General features: G+C 44.9%; 1 protein-coding gene across 1 annotated transcript in view; it reads left to right on the forward strand.

Annotated features, from left to right (window-relative positions):
• Window positions 1-21125, forward strand: part of LOC140735902 (bone morphogenetic protein 1-like) — a 275011-nt gene that overhangs the window by 221217 nt on the left and 32669 nt on the right. Inside the window, exons 9-13 of the mRNA XM_073061499.1 lie at window positions 2832-2947; window positions 5930-6032; window positions 6936-7052; window positions 16626-16771; window positions 18673-18868. Coding sequence (XP_072917600.1) covers window positions 2832-2947; window positions 5930-6032; window positions 6936-7052; window positions 16626-16771; window positions 18673-18868 — 678 coding nt within the window. The remainder of the gene's footprint in view (window positions 1-2831; window positions 2948-5929; window positions 6033-6935; window positions 7053-16625; window positions 16772-18672; window positions 18869-21125) is intronic.

Consider the following 21125-nt stretch of genomic DNA (forward strand, 5'->3'; position numbering starts at 1 on the left):
CACACAACACATTGAACCTTGAAGTGGATGGGCTACAACAGCAGAAGACCACAAACATACACACAGTGGCCACTTTATTAGATACAGGAGGTGCCTACTAAAGGGGGCGTTGACTACAGAGCATAGGCCAGTACAGCACAGGGACAGGCCCTTCATGTTGTACCGAGCTACTAATCAAATGCCCAACAAACTAATCCCTTCTGCCTTAAACTAATAATTTCTCACAGGCATTCATAGTAAAGCAGAGAATACAATAGAATCTATGGAAACTTCACACAAGCAAAGATGGACAAACAATCAGCATGTGAACGAAGACAAACTGTGCAAATAAAAATAATACATCCCTTTGAGAGCACGAGTTGCAGAGGCCCTGGAAATGAGCCCATAGATAGTGGGATCAGTTCAGTGTTGGGGTGAGCAAGTTATCCATGCCTGTTCAAGATCCTGATGCTTCAGGAGTAATAACTGTTCCTGAACCCAGTGGTGTGGGACCTGATGGTTGAGGGGTAATAACTGTTCGTGAACCCAGTGGTGTGGGACCTGATGGTTGAGGGTAATAACTGTTCCTGAACCCAGTGGTGTGGGACCTGATGGTTGAGGGGTAATAACTGTTCCTGAACCTGGTGGTGTGGGACCTGATGGTTGAGGGGTAATAACTGTTCCTGAACCTGGTGGTGTGGGACCTGACGGTTGAGGGGTAATAACTGTTCCTGAACCTGGTGATGTGGGACCTGATGGTTGAGGGGTAATAACTGTTCCTGAACCTGGTGGTGTGGGACCTGATGGTTGAGGGGTAATAACTGTTCCTGAACCTGGTGGTGTGGGACCTGATGGTTGAGGGGTAATAACTGTTCCTGAACCCGGTGGTGTGTGTCCTGAGGCTCCTGTACTTCCTTTCCGATTGCAGCAGTGAGAAGAGAGTGTGGCGTGGATGATGTGGGTCTTTGATGGTGGATGCTACTTTCTTGTGACAGTAGATGTGCTTATTGGTGACTCTGGTGTCCAATTTGTCTGCTCTTGAAGATGCACGTGACCCTAGATCAGTAATACAGTAATCAGAGCCAGGTTTAATACCATTGACCTGTACTGTGAAATTTGTTGTTTTGCAGCAGCAGTACAGTGGAAGACATAAAAAATTACCACAGTTTAAAATTTAAAAAAAGTAAGTAGTGCAAATAGAGAGCAAGCTAGTGAGGTAACACGTGCAAGATGCTGGAGGCACTTAGCAGGTCAGATAGCATCTATGGACAGGAATAAAGAGTCAATGCTTTGGACCAAAACTCTTCATCAGGACTAGAAATGTCCATTCTTCATTCATTTCCGTAGATGCTGCCTGACCTGCTGAGATCCCCCAGCATTTTGTGTGTGTTACTCCGGATTTCCAGCATCTGCAGAATCTCTTGAGTTTAAAATAGTGAAGTCGTGTTTATGGGTTCATGGACTGTTTAGAAATCTGATGGCAGAGGGGAGAAGCTGTTCCTAAAATGTTGAGTGAGCATCTTCAGGGAAGATAAATCTTATCGATGCTCAGCACTGCAGCTGCAGAGCAGATATTTTGGTTGTACTGGAATTCCTTTGGGTGGTGGGGTGGAGATGCATCTCTACTACAGGAGGTGTAAGACGCTCCTTCCCCTCCACTAACCCTTGGGCAAGGTGTAGTGCCTGCTTAGCCCCTCACTCTGATCAGGATCATGTGACGCCATGGGAGCTGGTGGTGTATGGTCGTATGAGCAGTTTTGTAAAGACACCGCCCAGAAGAAGGCAATGGCAAATCACTTCAGTAGAAAAATTTGCGAAGAACGATCATGGTCAAAGACAATAATTGTCCATGTCATACAACATGCACATAATGATGACGATGAATATCATGTGAACTCATTTGTTTATGGAGGTGTCCATTACACGGCCATTTTTAACCCAGGAACAGCCAATATCCCCAAAATGGTGAAAATATAATGGTGGTAAAATGGATTAAAATGCCTGCAATAAACCATTCAGGCAAAGATTACTACCTTACTCTAGTGTAAACTGTGTTCCTTCGATTCTCGCGCACAGTTTTAGTGAAGACATTCTTTCGGTTCTTTAGGCTGAATAACATTTGATTGTAATCGACATCCTCTGAAGTCCACTCTGACATGCACTGGATAATGTCTGTAGGAGGATGTACATATCAGCCAACTTAAACATGATGTTTAAGTTTCTTGTGCAGAGTATAGCAAGTGTTATCTAGTCTGACCAGTGGGAGACCGGTAGGAGAGGAGCTACCCATAAAAACAGTCAAAAGCTCAAAGTAAGTTCAAATTCAAAATAAAATTATTATCAAAGTGCAAATATATTACCAAAAACTCATTTTCTTGCAGGCATTCACAGTAGAATGAAGAAATACAATAGAACCAATGAAGGCCTTCATGCAAAGTCAAACAAACAAACAATGTGCAAAGAAGACCAACTGCACAAATACAAACAAACAAACAAGTAAATAAATAATACTGAAAACAAGAGTTGTAAAGTCCTTGGAACTGTGCCCCTGGGTTGTGGAATCAGTTCAGAGTTCAGGTTATCCAGGCTGATTCAGGAGCCTGATTATTCAAGGGTAATAACTGTTCCTGAAGCCAGTGGTGTGGGAATTACGGTTCCTGTACTTCCTTCTCAGTGGTACTAGTGAGGAGAGAGCATGGCCTGGATGATGATCCATCAATCATTCTGCCATTACGTGGGTGACATTCCTGCTTGGATCTGGTGTTTCCTTATTGTAATGACATAGTTTGACAGAAAGGATGTTTGTTCCAAACTAAGGAATGATAGAAGGATCTCCTGTTGTATTCCAACAGCTTGTGGAGATACCCTTCAGGACTCGATGGGAAACTTTTCTTCTCCTGGTTTTCCGAATGGGTATTCATCTTTTACGCACTGTGTGTGGAGAATATCAGTCACTCCTGGAGAGAAGGTAAGAGTCTCCTGTCTTTGCTTTGGTGACCAATGGACAGCCTCATGGGGCTACAGCAACCCCCCCAGAAACCTAGGCTAGGAGCTTTAGAACCTCGGAACCCACAAGGGTTAGTGCAATCACTTAACTATGCCAGCAATAACTGATCAGCTTTTGAGTGTATGGAGATTTTGAGTTCTCCCCATGGCCACGAGGGTTTCAGACAGACAGACAAACAGACATACTTTATTGATCCCGAGGGAAATTGGGTTTCGTTACAGCCGCACCAACCAAGAATAGTGAAGAAATATAGCAACATAAAACCATAAATAATTAAATAATGATAAGTCAATCATGCCAAGTGGAAGTAAGTCCAGGACCAGCCTATTGGCTCAGGGTGTCTGACACTCCGAGGGAGGAGTTGTAAAGTTTGATGGCCACTAGGTGCTCCAGTTTCCTCCTACATTCCTCCTACAGACTTACAGTACTGAGCAAAATTATTAGGCACAGACTGTGTGTTTTGAAATTTGTTTTTTTGCTGCAGCAGCAGGACATAACATTACTACAGTACTGTGCAAAAGATTCGGGCACCCTATACTGTATACGTTCTTAACACTTCTGTACAGTAAAGTACGGGTTTGGATTAGTGAGCTGTGGGCATGGGAGAGTGGCAACACTTGGGCACACCTTTGTGCCGTTGGCTTGGAGGAGCAAAGCAGAAGACTGTAACATCGGAACAGTGAGCTGCCGGTCTCCACTCTCGGTTTGCAGGAGCGATCTCTCACTCCCTCGCCGCTGAGAGAGAGCCTCTCTGAGATACCAAAGTGCTGCTGTATGCATTGTAATGTTCAAGGTCTCTTTGGGGGCTTGTGTGGTGGGGGTAGGATGGAGGATCAGTGCATCGGGGGGGGGGGGAGCGGAGAAGGGTTAATGCCTGTGCTGCTTCTTGTGTGCAGGAGGGGAGGGGGGCTTTAGGATTCTGATGTTGCTACCATTCACTCTTTGGGATTTCTTGTTTCTTGGATGCCTGTGAAGAGGAAGAATTTCAGGTTGTATACTGTACATAATCTGTGATATTAGATCGAACCATTTGAAGTATTTGATGCATTTCACACTATGTTTCCACATACAAATCAAAGGAGATAAAAGCTAATCTTTAAAAAGCTCTCACAGACACTAGATCAGCAACTGCAAAATTGACTCCAATATCTCTCTCATATCACTCACACAGTCCATTCCTCTACCATTGAGTCAAAGTTAACCTCTTACTCATTAGTGCAATGGCTTTGAGTCTCTTTGGGAAAAAGAGTTTAAGTGTTTTCCCACTCCCCCTGTGGAAATCCACCTCAGTGAGTCATGTGTGGTTTTCTCCTGAGATGGGATTGGGAGAGCACAGTCATTCATGAAATCATCTGCGGGAAACTTTCCTCCATACTTTCTGGGTTATCCCACAATCTGCCGGGTAAAGGCTGCTGACGAAGATGGAAGAAATGCAGATTAGTGTGTGTAAAGGGACACCACATCGTTGTCTTACTCCTGGGATCTTGACTCTGAATCCAGCTATCCCTGCCACTGACCTGACTGTTACCCCAGCTGTTGGCTGTGTCAAGGAGAATCTTTCTAACTAATCAACAGTGTGGTGTGAATGGGTACCTGGGGCAGGACAAATTCAAGTTCAAAGCAACACACACAAAATGCTGGAGGAAATTGGCAGGTTATGCAGTGTCTATGGAAATGAATAAACAGTTGAAGTTTTGGGCCGAGCCCTTTGTTCAGAACAGGAAAGGAAGGGGGAAGGTGCCAGAATAAAAAGGTGGGAGGAGGGGAAGGAGGGTAGTGAGAAGATGTTGGGTGAAGCCTGGTGGGTGGGAAAGGTAAAGGGCTGGAGAGGAAGGAATCTGATAGGAGAGGAGAATAGACTATAGGAGAAAGGGAAGAGGGCAGGAACCCAGGGGGAGGTGATAGGTAGGTGAGAAGAGGTAAGAGGCCAGAGTAGGGAATAGAAGATGGTGGGGGGAGGGAGGGATTTTTTTAACTGGAAGGAGAGATCGATATTCACGCCATCAGGTTGGGGGTTACCCAGACGGAATATAAGGATTTGCTCCTCCACCCTGAGAGTGGCCTCATTTTGGCACAAGAGGAGGTCATGGACCGACATGTCGGAACGGGAATGGGAATCGGGTAAAAACCTCTCCTGTCAGATTATTAAAAAGAGAAGTTCTGCAGATGCTGGAAATCCGAGCAACACACACAAAATGCTGGAGGAACTCAGCAGGTCAGACGGTGTCTATGGACAGAGTAACACACACAAAATGCTGGAGGAACTCAGCAGGCCAGACAGTGTCTATGGACAGAGTAACACACACAAAATGCTGGAGGAACTCAGCAGGCCAGACAGTGTCTATGGACAGAGTAACACACACAAAATGCTGGAGGAACTCAGCAGGCCAGACAGTGTCTATGGACAGAGTAACACACACAAAATGCTGGAGGAACTCAGCAGGCCAGGCGGCATCTATAGAAAAAAGTACAGTCGATCTTTCAGGCCGAAATCTTTCGGTACTCAGTCCTGCCAAAGGGTTTTGGCCTGAAATGTCATCTGTACTCTTTTCCATAGATTCTGTCTGGCCTGCTGAGTTCCTTTAGCATCTTGTGTGTGTTTCTCCTATCAGATTCCTTCCTCTCCAGCCCTTTATCTTTCCCACCCATCTGACTTCACCCAACACCTTCTCACCATCCTCCTTCCCCTCCCACCGCACTGTTTTTATTCTGGTCTTTCCCCTTCCTTTCCAGTCCTGTTGAACTGCCTCAGCCCAAAACGTCAACTGTTTATTCATTTCCATTGATGCTGCCTGACCGGCTGAGTTCCTCCGGCGTTTTGTGTGTGTTGCTCTGGAGTTCCAGCATCTGTAGATTGTTATTGTTCACGTTGATTGCCGTTCAGCCATACACGTGTATTCCACCTCGGTGTCACCAGCATCTGGACTCTTTATTCTCTTTCAGATTATTTTAAACTTCACTGCCATGGACACGTTCAGGAGCCGCCTGTGCTGGTATGATTATGTGGAAGTACGGGACGGATACTGGAGGAAAGCGCCACTGCGGGGTACGAAAGCGTAAACTCTTGACTCGGACCGTAAGACAGAGGAGAAGAATTAGGCCATTCATCCTATTCAGTCAGCTCCGCCATTCCATCATGGCTGATTTACTATCCCTCTCATCTCCATTCTCCTGCCATCTCCCCGTAACTTTTGACGCCCTGACTAATCAAGAACCTGTCATCATCTGCTTTAAATATACTCAATGACTCGGCCTCCACAGCCATCTGTGGCAATGAATTCCACAGGTTCACCACCCTCTGGCTACAGAAATTCTTCCTCATCTCTGCTCTAAAGGGATATCCTTCTATTCTGGAGCTGCTTCCAGACTTTCCTAGTTCTACTCTGGTGCTAGACCCCTCCACTACTGGAACCATCCTCTCCATGTCCACCCTGTCTAGGCCTTCCAATATTCAATGGGTTTCAAAGAAATCACCATATTTTAAACACCAGAATGTACAGGCCTAAAGCCATCAAACCCTTACATTTCTGGCATCATTCTTGTGAACCTCCTCTCGATGTTCTCCAATGCCAGCATATCCTTACTTAGATAAGGGCTCACCATATTCCAGGTGTGGTCGAAACAATGCCTTAGAAAGCCGCAGCTTTTTAACACTGCGTTTAATTGCATGTTTCAATGTACATTTATAAATAAATCGGAATCTGACAAATGGTAACAGATCCAGCACCAATCCTTGTGACGCACCACTAGTCATGTTTCTGAATATTATGGAAGTGAAGTGATGTGGGAGTGGTATGAGGAAATCGTACTGAGGGCGGAGGTCAGCTGTGATCCAGATGAAGAGTAGAGCAGGGCCAGGGGACCTACTAATGCTCATTTCCCTTTATGTTCGCACGTTTGTCGTCTACTCTCTGGTTAATATCATCTCCAACCTGCTTTACCTTTCCAGGCAGGTTCTGTGGCGATAAGATTCCACCGTCTCTCATCTCGACAGACAGCCGCCTGTGGATTGAATTTCGAAGCAGCAGTACCTGGGTTGGCAAAGGGTTCTCAGCCGTCTATGAAGGTAACTCCAGTAAAGATGCTATTTCAAGTCAAGATGTTGTTTTAAAATCATGCACCAAGGAGGTTCCTGGGCCTGTGCTCACTGAAATTTAAAAGAATGAGAAATGGCAGGGTTTTAATTGAAATCTGCCAAATATTGGAAGACCTAGATCAGGAATTTCCAACCTAGGGTCCACAGGGGAAGGAGCTACAAGAGCCTTAGGTTCTACGCCACCAGGTTCAGGAACAGTTATTACCCCTCAACCATCAGGTCCCACACCACCAGGTTCAGGAACAGTTATTACCCCTCAACCATCAGGTCCCACACCACCAGGTTCAGGAACAGTTAATACCCCTCAACCATCAGGTCCCACACCACCAGGTTCAGGAACAGTTATTACCCCTCAACCATCAGGTCCCACACCACCAGGTTCAGGAACAGTTATTACCCCTCAACCATCAGGTCCCACACCACCAGGTTCAGGAACAGTTATTACCCCTCAACCATCAGGTCCCACACCACCAGGTTCAGGAACAGTTATTACCCCTCAACCATCAGGTCCCACACCACCAGGTTCAGGAACAGTTATTACCCCTCAACCATTAGGTCCCACACCACCAGGTTCAGGGACAGTTATTACCCCTCAACCATCAGGTCCCACACCACCAGGTTCAGGAACAGTTATTACCCCTCAACCATCAGGTCCCACACCACCAGGTTCAGGAACAGTTATTACCCCTCAACCATCAGGCTGGATAATCTACCAGAGTGGATAACTTCACTCACCTCAATAATGAACTGCTTCCACAACCTATAGATCCTCTTTCAAGGTTTCTAAAGCTTATGTTCCCAATATTATATATATTTTTTATTTGCTCAGTTTGTCTTTTGCATATTGGTTGTTTGTTAGCCTTTGTTTGATTCTATTGTATTTCTTTGTTCTACTGTGAATGCCTGTAAGAATATGAACCTCAGGGTAGAATATGGTGACATGTACGTACTTTGATCATAAATTACTTTGAACTTTGAACTGCCCCGTCCATCCTGCATTGCGTGTTGCTGCTGATTCCAGGAACAGAACGTACTCCAGCCACTGCCTTAGCTCCACTCTTCTGGTCATCGGAAAAGGGAGTGGGTTCCTGGAGGATGCTCCCCACCCGAGACCAGATGTTGGTTGTGAAGTCACAGCTGGACAGAGATTCACGGAAACCTCCAAGTTCCCAGGCTACTCCTGTTGATGAAGCAAAAACAAGGGAAGTGACAGAGAGAGGCACTGGAGTCTTAAACGCAGAGTAACTGGTGGGCACGGCTCAAAGTTCAAAGTAAAGTCAAATTTATTATTAAAGTACGTGTATGTTAATACCAGAGGGCATAATTGTAATGTGATTGGAGGAAACCATAAGGAGGTTGTCGGATGTAGGTTTCTTACACAGAGAGTGCTGGGAGCATTGAACGGGCTGCCGGGGTGCTGGAGTCAGGCACATCAGGGACATTTATGGGACTCTTTTAGATAGGCACATGGATGAAAGGAGAATGGAGGTTTATGTGGGAAGGAGACGTTAGATTGATCTTAGCGTACATACATAGAACATAACAGCACAGTACAGGCCCTTCAGCCCGCGATGTTGTGCCGACCATTTAACCTACTCGAAGAGTTAAGTTAAAAGATTGTCACACATTGTGAGCTGAAGGGTGTGTACTGTATTCAGTGTTCGGTGTTCCATGTTACCGTTTACTCAGAATCAGAATGAGCTTTAATACCACTGATAACTGCCGTGAAATTTGTTGTCTTGCGGCAGCAGTGCAGAGCAATGCATAACAATGCTATAAATTCCAATCAGTGATATAGATATATGAATTGGGTGTCGGGGCAGAGATACGTCTCTACCAAAGGAGGTGTAAGGCGCTCCTTCCCTCCACTAGCCTGCGGGTCACCCTTGGGCAAGGTGTAGACCTAATTATGTGACCACTGACACCAGGCAGACAGTCACTGTAAAGTATGGATAACGGCTGGGGTCATCCATCTTGTAAAAAAACGTTGCCCTGAAGAAGACAATGACAAACATTTTCTGTAGAAACCGTTGCCAAGAGCAATCATAGTCATGGAAACGCCGTGATGCCCACATCATACCACACGGCACATGATGATGCTAATGATGGGGTAAGCAGGCAGATAGCGTTTCTATTAGAGTGCATTATATCAGGAACATTTACTTTGTCTAGTCTACGTCAAGGATGAATGATCTAGTCAGAACATAAAAAAGTCACCAACGCAGCCTGGTAAAGCTCTCCACATCACTGAGCACATCTACGGGGACCGCTACCACAAGGAAGCAACATCCATCATCAGACCATGCTCTCTTCTCACTACTACTAACAGTCAGAAGATACAGGAGCCTTAGGTCCCACACCTCCAGGTTCAGGAACAGTTATTACCCCTTATCATCAGGTCCCACACCATCAGGTTCAGGAGCAGTTATTACCCCTCAACCATCAGGTCCCACACCTCCAGGTTCAGGAACAGTTATTACCTCTCAACCATCAGGTCCCACACCTCCAGGTTCAGGAACAGTTATTACCCCTCAACCATCAGGACCCACACCACCAGGTTCAGGAACAGTTATTACCCCTCAATCATCAGGTCCCACACCACCAGGTTCAAGAACAGTTATTACCCCTCAACAATCAGGTTTCTGAACCAGTGAGGATATGGACTCAATACAAGGACTTTTCAACTCAGTATCTCAGTATTACATATGTATTTATTTATTATTAAAATAATTGCATTTGCACAGACTGTTTCGCTCATTGATTGTCGGTCTGTGTGTAGTTAATAATTGCTGTGCTTGTACTGTGTACGCCAGCAAGAAAAAGAATCTCAAGGTAGTATATGGTGACATATACATTCTTTGACAATAAATTTACTTTGAACTTTGAACTTCATGGAGTGCCTCCAGAACTACAAAACAGGATGGGGGAGGAGGTGGAGGAAAGAATCTAGGAGCATCTCATTTCAAAAGCCTTTCCATGTGAAGTGGTTCATTCAGAGCAGAGAGGGAGCATTGTTTGTGTTTGCTCATATACCCTCACCTTGGCTACTTGGGGTTAATTATGCCACATGAGGGCCCATCATCGCCCTCTGCTGGTCAAAGCCGCTTAGTACCGCTGGGTTCTGTTTTGAAATTTAAAGCAACCAGTGGAAGTAAAATGATCGATGAATTTTATTCGCCATGTATATTCATATATATTAGGTCTTTGCTGTGGGATGTTGGATTGACATGCAACAAGAAAACAGCAAAGTTGTGAAGAATAAAGAGTAAAGTTAGAGGTCAAAGTATGGATATGGAATGAAATGTGCATAAATACCAGCACGTGAACGGAATTATCAAAAGTGGTTCAAAGCTTTTACAGTGCAGTGTATTTGCTGGGGGTGGGGAGGGGTAAGTTGGAGGGAGCTAGACACAGCAGCAGAATGAGGCCATTTGGCTCATCGAGTCTGCTCTGCAGGCCTAGCTAGAAAGATTGATTAGATTAACTGCCCAGGGGAAGAAATTTTTTAAGATGCTATGTGTTTTTTTTAATAGCCCTTTAGCAGCGGACTCTAACCGAATCAGATTACCGCTGCCGGCAAGTCCCTCGGATTTGTTCTACCCGCGCACTCAGCCTCAGTAATGATTGTCGAAGATGTGTGCTCAATACATCGTTGGCAAATGTACAGTCTTGAAGTAATAAAACATAATGTGCCCCCAAGTGCAGGTCAAGTGTAATTAAGCGTAATTGAGCGGTCAACAGAAGCTGCAACATCCATCAGTCCCCGGCTGCAAGCTGACCAGAACAAATCATGAATACATAACTTGTTCCCTTCGCTTTGCCACGTGACTAATTATCATCATAAACACGCAACACAGAATGCGATGCAGATAGAAGACAGGTCATGGCTGTTCCAAGCCCTACCACGTTTTCCAGAAAGGAGCTCTTGGAAGAAGGAGTTTGCCGATTGGGTAGCGTCCGCAATGATTTTCCTCTTCATATCTTTGTCCTGGGCTCAGACAAGTCCTACACTGATGGTAGACTTCAGCTAAGGACATTTCCAGCTGTCCTGGTAGTTTGCTGTAGTTTCATATATTGTGAGAGGCTGCTGCACCAGACCAGGCAGTAATGGCTGATGTGAGACAATGAGACCATAAGATATTCGAGTAGAACTTAGCCATTTAGCCCTTCGAGTCGGCGCTGCCATTTCATCGCGGCTGATGCATTTTCCCTCAGCCCCAATCTCCTGCCTTCTCCCTGTATCCCTTCATGCCCTGACTAATCAAGAATTTGCCTCCACAGCCACAGAATTCCACAGATACACTACTCTCTGGCTAAAGAAATTTCTCCACTCTAACAGGGTGTCTCTCTATTCTGAGTTGTGTCCTCTGGCCTTAGACTCCCCCACCAATGGAAATATCCTCTCCACACCCTTTTGAAGGCCTTTCACCATTCAATAGGTCTCAATCAGGACACCTGAATTCCAGTGAATACAGGCCCAGAGCCATCAAATGTTCCTCATATGATAAGCTTTTCAATTCCAGAATCATTTTCGTGAACCTCCTTTGAAACTCTCCAGTTTCAGCACATCCTTTCTAAGATAAGGGGCCCAAACCTGCTCACAATATTCCAAGTGAGGCCTCACCTGTGGTTTATAAAGCCTTAACATTACATCCTTGCTTTTATATTTTGTCCTCTCAAAATAAATGCTAACATTGCATTTGCCTTTCTCACCTCCGACTCAACCTTTAATTGAATGTTTAGGGAATCCTGCACAGTGACTCCCAACGCTCTTTATGACAGCAATTTAAAGTTAAAATCTACGTACGGCCTTGGGGAAGCTGGGATTATAATGTGCAGAGGTTTTTTCAGGTCAGGTAGAAGGAGGGCTTAATGAGACAGCACTGTGATAGCTTTCAGCTGCAGGGAACAATGACTGTCATTGCACAGCTTAGTCTAATGTCAAACACCAGAGGAAATCCCCAGGACTTGGATTCCCTGTGCACTCTGAGTCCAAAGCCAGATGGTGATGGGATGTGTCTGTGCACTTCGTGTTCTGAGATGCAGGGATTTAAAAAGGGGTTCAGTTGTGATATTATTATTGGTCTCTTCAATTGTATTGTTAAAGAGAGCTGTATTTTGGAAAAAAAAGACGAAAGCTTTACATAGAACGTCTAGCACAGAGCGCTACAGCACAGTAAAAGCCCTTCTACCCGCGATATTGTGCCAACCCTTTAACCTTCTCAAAGGTCAATCTAACTTTGCTCATCCAGCTGCAAGCTTTGATAGTCTTCCTTGCTATCCACTATGCCCCTGGTCTTGGTGTCATCTACTAATTTGCTGGTCCAGATTTCCAAATGATCATCCAGATCATTGATATATATGACAAACAACGACAGTTCCAATCCCTGTGACACAATAGGACTCCAGTCCGAGAGACAATGTCCTTCACATGCAGGACATTATCAAAAGTCTTGATGAGAAACATTGGAAGTCAACGGGAGTGTAAGCCTACAAAGACTCCACCCATGATTACCCGCCCTCTGTACTCTCAGGAACACAAGTGAAACTGTGATATTGCAACATGTGAGCTTTGATAGCCAGATACCACTGAAAATGCTCTGGTTTCCTCCCACATTTCAAAGACTTATGGGTTAGTAAGGGTTAGTGAGTTGTGGGCATGCTATGTTGGTGCTAGAAGTGTGGTTACACTTGTGAGCTGCCCCAGAACATCTTGCAAAAGACACACTTCACGGTACGTTTTGATGTTTGAACGTACACGTGACAAATAAGGCTAATCTTTAATCATACAGGACCTGGAACCTATTCCCCAAGTCATAGCAGGGGGTACTCCAGCTCTGAAAATTGGTTCTCCTGATCATTTTGATCGCTGTTAATAAACTAGGGCGGCACGGCTGCATAGTGGTTAGCACAACACTTTACACTACAAGCTGCCGGCTTCGAATCCCACCGCTCACCGTAAGGAGTTTGTACGTTCTCCCCGTGACCGTGTGGGTTTCCTCCGGGTGCTCCGGTTTCCTCCCACAGTCCAAAGACATACTGGTTGGTAGGCGAATTGGTCATTCTGAATTGCCCTGTGATTAGCTGGGAATAAATCGGAGGATTGTGGTTGGAAGGGCCTATTCTTCATTGTATCTCAAATGATAAACAAATAAATATTCAACATTCATACAATACCTTTATCTGTAAACTCCTTAGCCTTAGACAAATATCAAAGATTCTTCAACTTAGTAGATAAAGTTATAGAAAGACATGGAAGACACTCCAGAGGAGGTTCACTGGGAGTAGAGAGCATGTCTAATGAAGATTGAGTGAGCTGGGGTGTTTCTCTCTCGAACAAGGGAGGATGAGAGATGGGTGATAGTAGTGTACATGGTGATAAGAACCATAGATTGGGTGGACAGCCACAGACGTTTTCCTGCAGGGCAGAAATATCTAATGGTGATTGGAGGAAAGTAGAGAAGGGGGATGTCAGACATAGTTTTTTTACACAGAGAATGGTGGTGTGTGGAGCACCCTGCCGGGAGTAGTGTTAGAGACAGATATATTAGAAACTCTTAGATGGTCACATGAACAATAGACAAATGGAGGGTAATGTGGGAGGGAGGGGTTTGATCGTCTTTAGAGTAGCTCAGTGGCTTTTTCCACTGAGGTTGGCTGAGACTAGAACTAGAGGTCATGGGTTAAGGGTTAAAGGTGAAATATTTAAGGGGAACGTGAAGGAGGACTATTTCACTCAGAGGGTGGTGAGAGTGTGGAATGAGCTGATAGTGGAAGTGGTGAACGCGGGTTTGATTCCGAGATTTCAGAGAAATTTGGGTAGGTGCATGCATGGGAGGGTTATGGAGGTCTATGGTCTGGGTGCAGGTCAGTGGGACTAAAGTTCAAAGTAAATTTTATTATCAGAGTACATGTTTGTCACTTTCTTCTCTTGTGGGCATACTTAGCAAATCTAGAGAATAGTAACAACAACAGGATTGATGAAGGCTCCACCAGAGTGCAGAAGACAACAAACTGTGCAAATGCTAATATAAATAAATAGCAATAAATAACCAGAACATGAGATAATGAGATAAAGAGTCCTTAAAGTGGGATCATTAGTTGTGGGAGCATCTCAATGGATGGGCAAGTGAGTGTAGTTATCCCCTTTTATTCAAGAGCCTGATGGTTGTGCTAGATGGGCTGATTGGCTTGTATCTGTGCTGTGGTGTTCTATGACTTTATGACTCTCAATGGCAATCACAACATTGTGGGCCAAAGGGCCTGTACTGTACTGTAATGTTCTAACTCCTATATTTTAAAATGCGTCATTGGTCCCCATTCCTGCTCCTTAATGTGCTGAAATGGTACTTGACATTAACCTGAACAAATGGCTTTTATCTGTTCCTGTTTTGTTCCAACACTCCAATTTCTCTACGTAACTTAAAAAATTCCTTAATCCTTTTAATCTTCTGCACTCAAGGGAATATAAATTCAGACAGTATAATGCCTCCTCAGTGTAAATAATTTAACATTTTGCTGTGAACCTGTGCTGTGCCCTTTCTAAGATAGTTACTCATGGAACATTTGATAAGTAATCACTGCGAGCCTCTGTAAATAAAATATTGGTCAGTGTTTGGTTGATGAAGTCTGTGTGTGGGGGTTAGTTTAAAGAAGGTGTTCAGGGTAAGTTGTTCTGCGTGCAGAGTGCTGGGCGATTGAAACACACTGTCAGAAGAAGCAGCAGATATAATAGAGGAGCTAAAAAGCCAATTTGACAGGCAGATGTAGCATGGTAGTTAGCATGACACTCTACAGTACTGGCGACCCGGGTTCAATTCCGCCACTGCCTGTACGTTCTCTCCTCGACCGCATGTGTTTCGTCCGGGTGCTCCAGTTCTCTCCCACAGTCTAAAGACTCACTGGTTGGTAGGTTAATTGGACATTGTAACTGGTCCCGTGATTAGGCCAGGGTTAAATCGGGGGTTGCTGGGTCACACAGCTTGAAGGTCATGAAGGGCCTAATCCGCGCTGTATCTCAATCAATCAATAAATAAATTAACTCACAAACAACCAGGCACCAGGGGATCCAGTCCATGTTTCGATAGAACTAGAATTTATTTATTTATTGAGTTGCATCGGAATATGCCCTTTTGGCCTTTTGAGCCACGTCACCCAGCAACACCCGAGCCTAATCACAGGGCAACCTACAATGACCAATTAGCCTACCAACCGTACATCTTTGGACCATGGGAGGAAACCCACGTGGTCACAGGGAGAACGTACAAACTCCTTACAGGCAGCGGTGGGAATTGAACCCAGGTTGCTGGTACCATGGAGTGATGTGCTACCATGCTGCTCCAAATATAAAAGTAAGGATGTGATGCTGAGGCTTTACAAGGCACTGCTCAGAGTGCACTTGGCATCGTGAGCAGCTCTGGGCCTTTTCCCAAAGAAAGAATGTGCTGGAGAGGGTACAGAGGAGGGGTACGGGAATGAGCCCAGGAATGAAAGGGTTAATGTGCTGCCTTTGGAGAGGGTACGGAGGAGGGGTACGGGAATGAGCCCAGGAATGAAAGGGTTAATGTGCTGCCTTTGGAGAGGGTACGGAGGAGGGGTACGAGAATGAGCACAGGAACGAAAGGGTTAATGTGCTGCCTTTGGAGAGGGTACAGAGGAGGGGTATGGGAATGAGCCCAGGAATGAAAGGGTTAATGTGCTGCCTTTGGAGAGGGTACGGAGGAGGGGTACGAGAATGAGCACAGGAACGAAAGGGTTAACATACGAGCAGTGTTTGATGGCTCTGGGCCTCTACTCACCGGAGTTTAGAAAAACGAAGGGGGAATCTCATTGTAACCTACCAAAAGTTGAACGGCTTAGATAGAGTGGACGTGGAGAGAATGTTACCTATTGTAGGAGAATCGAGGGTCTGAGGGTACTGCCAAAAAATAGAGGGATATCCTTTTAGAACAGAAATGAGGAGGAATTTCTTTAGCTAGAAAGTGATGAATCTGTGGAATTTATTGCCAGTAATGGCTGTGGAGGCCAAGGTGTTGGGTATATTGAAAGCAGAGATGGGCACTGAATTAGTAAAGGTGTCAAAGGTTACAGGGAGAAGACAGGAGAATGGGGTTGAGAGGGAAAATATATCAGCCATGATGGGATAGTAGAGAAGACTTGATGGGCTGAATGGTCTGATTCTGCTCCTGTGTTGTCTGATCTGATGGTTCTATAATACAGAGCATACATGCATTTGCCCGCAGACATGAGCAGCAGACCAAATGCCAACCCCTATGGGACACTGCTAGTCACTGGCAGCTAACCAGATAATCATAACTAAATCCTAACTCCGTCCGGTGTTACTTGTTGTATGGTACGGGAGCTTTGGGATAAGCAGGAGTTCCAGCTGACTACACCAGCAGCTAGTCTTCAGTGAAAGTTTCACTCTTCACTGCTTGATGCTTTCACTGGTTACGTTTTACCTGAACACCCTTAACAATTGGTTTCAGTGGTTGGAAACCTCACCTTCCAAATAATCCCATTTCTTTTCTTTTAAACTCTTAGCCATCTGCGGAGGAGATATCAGCAAGGATCTGGGGCAGATTCAATCACCCAACTACCCTGATGACTACCGTCCGTCGAAAGTCTGCATCTGGAGGATAAGAGTGTCCGACACTTTCCACGTGGGACTGGCCTTTCAGTCCTTTGAGGTAACTTTTAAAGTTACAAGAAAAAAAAAGCAGGGCAAATTGCTGGAGTTTAGAAATATGAGGAGGGATCTTGTCGAATTTTGAAAGGCCTAGGCAGATTGGATGTGGAGAGGATGTTTCCTATATGAGAGACTAGGACCAGAGGACACAGCCTCAGAATAGAGGGGTGTCCTTTTAGAACGGAGACGAGGAAGGATTTCTTTAGCCAGAGAGTGGTGAATCTGTGGAATTCATTGCCACAGGCAGCTGTGGAGGCCAAGTCATTGGGTATATTTAAAGCAGAGGTTTAATTATTAGTCAGGGCTTCAAAAGTTAAGGGGAGATGGCAGGAGAATGGGGTTGAGAGGGATAATAAATCAGCCATTATTGAATGGTAGTGGGTGGTGGGGTGCAGATGCGTTTCTACCAAAGGAGGGGTAAGGCGCTCCATCCCTCCGTCAGTAGTTGCATAACCAGGACTTGTGATCTGCACCAGCTGCTCATACAACCATCCACCCCCTGCTCCCATGGCTTCACCTGTCCCCGATCAGGGAAGAGGGAGGCTAAGCAGGTGCTACACCTTGCCCAAGGGTGACCTGCAATCTAGCAGAGGGAAGGAGCACCTCACACCTCCTTTGGTAGAGACTTGTCACCATCCTGCCACCCCCCATTTCCTTTGACATCTGACGATGTTCTACCTTTCTTATTAGTGTTTTGTTCTAACTTTCTTTATTAATTTCTGCACTTTCAGTCCCCAGGCTCGCTACTATTTCTGGTAATGTTTCATTTAATTTAGCCTTTGGATTCTGTATTCAAACACAGATGTAGCTTTCTTCATTTTAGAATTTTGTGCCTGAGAGAATTCATGCCTTTGAATGTATTCTCCCAATCAAACAATGACCCATATGATAGTTCATTCTGTTTAGAATGAAAACCCTTGAACTATCTGACTTTACAACTCAATATAAAATTCATCTTGCTATTGTCACTCTCCCCCAAACGACTGTTGAAAACCAACTTATCAATTAACCCCTTGTTGCATGAAACAAGATCCAAACTAGCTGATAACACACGATAATTTAGAAGGCATGTGCTGTTGTGAGAGGCTGGATAAACTCGAGCTGTTTTCCTTGGAATGGCGACACTGAGGGGAGATCTGATAGAGGTTTATAAGATTCTGAGAGGCATTGATAGAATAAACAGGGAATATCTGTTTCCCAGGGTTGAAATGTCTAATACCGGAGGGCATGCATTGAAGGTGAGAGGGGGTATTTTCAAAAGGGATGGGAAGGGTAAGTTTTTCACTCAGAGAGGGGCAGATGCCTGGAATATTATGTCTGGTATGGTGGTAGAGGCTTTTGAGAGACATTTGGATAGGCACATGGATGTAAGGAAGATGGAGGGAGATGGACATTGTGTAGGTGGAGACCCATATCAGAATCATGTTTATCATCACTCACATATGTCATGAAGTTTGCTTTTTTTTTTTGGCAACAGCAGTACAGTGCAATACATAAAATTATTACAGTGCTGTACAAAAGTAGTAGGCAGCCAAGCTACATACATATGTGCCCAAGACCTTTGCATGGGACAGTATATGCTACCATATATAACCCTGAGATTTATTTTCTTGCGGGCTTTCACAGTGAATACAAAAATCAATAGAATCAATAAAAGATCACACCCAGCACGACGGACAAACAACCTGTGTGCAAAAGACAACAAACTGGGCAAATGCAAAAAAAAAAGTAATAATAAAAATGAATAAAGTAAGTATTGAGGACGTTCGATGAAGAGTCCTTGAAAGTGAACCCATAGGTTGTGGGAACAGTTCAGTGATGGGGTGAGTGAAGTTGAGTGAACCATCAAACCAGATAGTAATGGCTGATGTGAAGACCCGAAATCTATCTTTCTCCCTGCAGATCGAGAGACACGATAGCTGTGCTTATGATTATCTGGAGATCCGAGATGGAAGCACAGAAGACAGCCCTCTAATTGGGCGTTACTGTGGCTACGATAAACCTGATGACATCAAGTCAAGCTCCAATAAATTGTGGATGAAGTTTGTATCTGATGGCTCCATCAACAAAGCTGGGTTCTCCGCAAACTTCTTCAAAGGTGAACTCTGCTCAGCAGAGACGTTCATTGTTCACTGATCATTGAAAAGACATCGAGGGTGTGGGTGTTAGTCGGGAATGTGGTATTGAGATGGAGGCTCAACCAATAGAGGATCGGGCCGAGCAGTTCGGAAGTGCCTGCTCCCGCTCCAACACTTTTATGATTACTAAGGCTTCAAGAACAAAAGTGAAAGACCTGGGTCCCCAATTCCATGTTCAATCTTTAAGGCATTGGGGTGGCAGGGTGGAGATACGTTTCTATCAAAGGAGGTGTAAGGCACTCCTTCCCTCCGCTAGCCTGCAGGTCACCTGTGGGCAAGATGTCGCACCTGCTTATCCCCCGATCAGGGTCACGTGAAGCCATGGGAGCAGGTGGTGGATGGTCGTATGAGCAGCTGGTACAGATCACAAGTCCTGGTTATGTGACCACTGATGTCAGGCAGACAATCTCTGAAGAGTATTGATAATGGCTGGGCTCACCCATCTTGTAAAGACACTCCCAGAAGAAGACAATGGCAGACATCTTCATGGAAAGACTATGATTACCCATGCCATATGAGATGGCACAAAATGAACAAATGAATGCTGTTTAAGGCCCTTCAGCCCACAATGTTATGCCAACCCTTTAATCTACTCTCAGATCAATCTAACCCTTCCCTCCCATACAGTTCTCCATTCTTCTATCGTACATGAACCTATCTAAAAGTTCCTTAAATGCCCTTAATGTATCTGTCTCTACCCCAGCACCTCCCCCTCCCCCCACAGGGTTACCTTCGCACCCACCTATTCCCTGTGTAAAGAACTTACCATTGGCAATCCCCCCTCCAAACACCATAATATTGTGCCCCATTATATTAACCATTTCCATCCTTGGAAATATTTTCAGGCTGTCCACTTAATCTACGCCTCTTATCATCTTGTACACCTTTATCAAGTCACCTCTCAATCTTCTTCACTACAAAAAGGGAAGTCCCAGCTTGTTCAACCTGTCCTCATAGACATGCTTTGTTGGAAATTACGTTCCTTTTAGGCTAAGGTCAGCATGGTTTCTTCGGGAAAATCTTGCTTGTCGAATTTGGTAGAATTCTTTGAGGAAATAACAAGCAGGATAGATAAAGGAGAATTGGTGAATATTGTGTACTTGGATTTTCAGAAGGTCTTTGACAAGGTTTTGCACATGAAGCTGTTTTACAAGGTAAGAGCCCATGGTATTACAGGAAAGACATTGTATTGGCATGGATAGAGGATTGGCTGATTAGCAGGAGGCAAAGAGTGGCAATAACTGGGGCCCTTTCTGGTTGGGTGCCAGGTGACCAGCGGTGTTCCGTAAGGGTTGGTGTTGGGACCACTTCTTTTCAAGTTATACGTCAATTATTTGGATGATGGAATTGATGGCTTTGTGGCCAGATTTTCAGATGAAACAAGGATAGATGGAGGGGCAGGTATTGTAAAGAAGCAGGGAGCTTGCAGAAGGACTTGGATTAGGAGAATGGTCAAAGAAGAGGGAGATGGAATACAGTGTCAGGAGGTGTACGGTCACACACTTGGGCAGACAGAACTAAAGTGTAGACTCTTCTCTGAAGGGGCGGAAAATTGAAAAATCTGAGGTGCAAAGAGACTTGTGAATCCTTCTGCAGGATTCCCTAAAGGTTAATTTGCAGGTTGAGCCTGTGGTGAGGAAGGCAAATTCAATGTCAGCTTTCATTTCAGTAGGGCTAGAATATAAAATCAAGGATGTGATGCTGAGGCTTTTTAAGGCCCTGGTGAGGCCTCGCTCGGAGTACAGTGAGCAGCTTTGGGCTCCTTATCTATGACAGGATGTGCTGATATTAGAGAAGGTTTAGAGGAGGCTCACGAGAATGATTCCGAGAATGAAAGGTTTATCATATAAAGTGTGTTTGTTGGCTTTGGACCTGTACACTGGAATTTAGAAGAATGGGGGGAGGGGAGGATCACATTGAATATTGAAAGGCCGAGATAGAGTGGATGCTTCCTACGAAGGGGGAGTCTAGGACCAAAGGTCACAGCCTCAGAATTCAAGGATGTCTCTTTAGAACAGAGATGAGGAGGAATTTCTTTAGCCAGAGAGTGGTGAATCTGTGGAATTCATTGCCACAGATGCCTGTGGAGGCCAAGTCATTGGGTATATTTAAAGCAGATGTTGATAGGTTCTTGATTAGTCAGGGCGTCAAAGATTACAGGGAGAAGGCGGGAGGTTGGGGTTGACAGGGAAAGTAAATCAGCCATGACCGAATGGC

The sequence above is a fragment of the Hemitrygon akajei genome, chromosome 1, assembly GCF_048418815.1.
Source record: "Hemitrygon akajei chromosome 1, sHemAka1.3, whole genome shotgun sequence".
NCBI lineage: Eukaryota > Metazoa > Chordata > Chondrichthyes > Myliobatiformes > Dasyatidae > Hemitrygon > Hemitrygon akajei.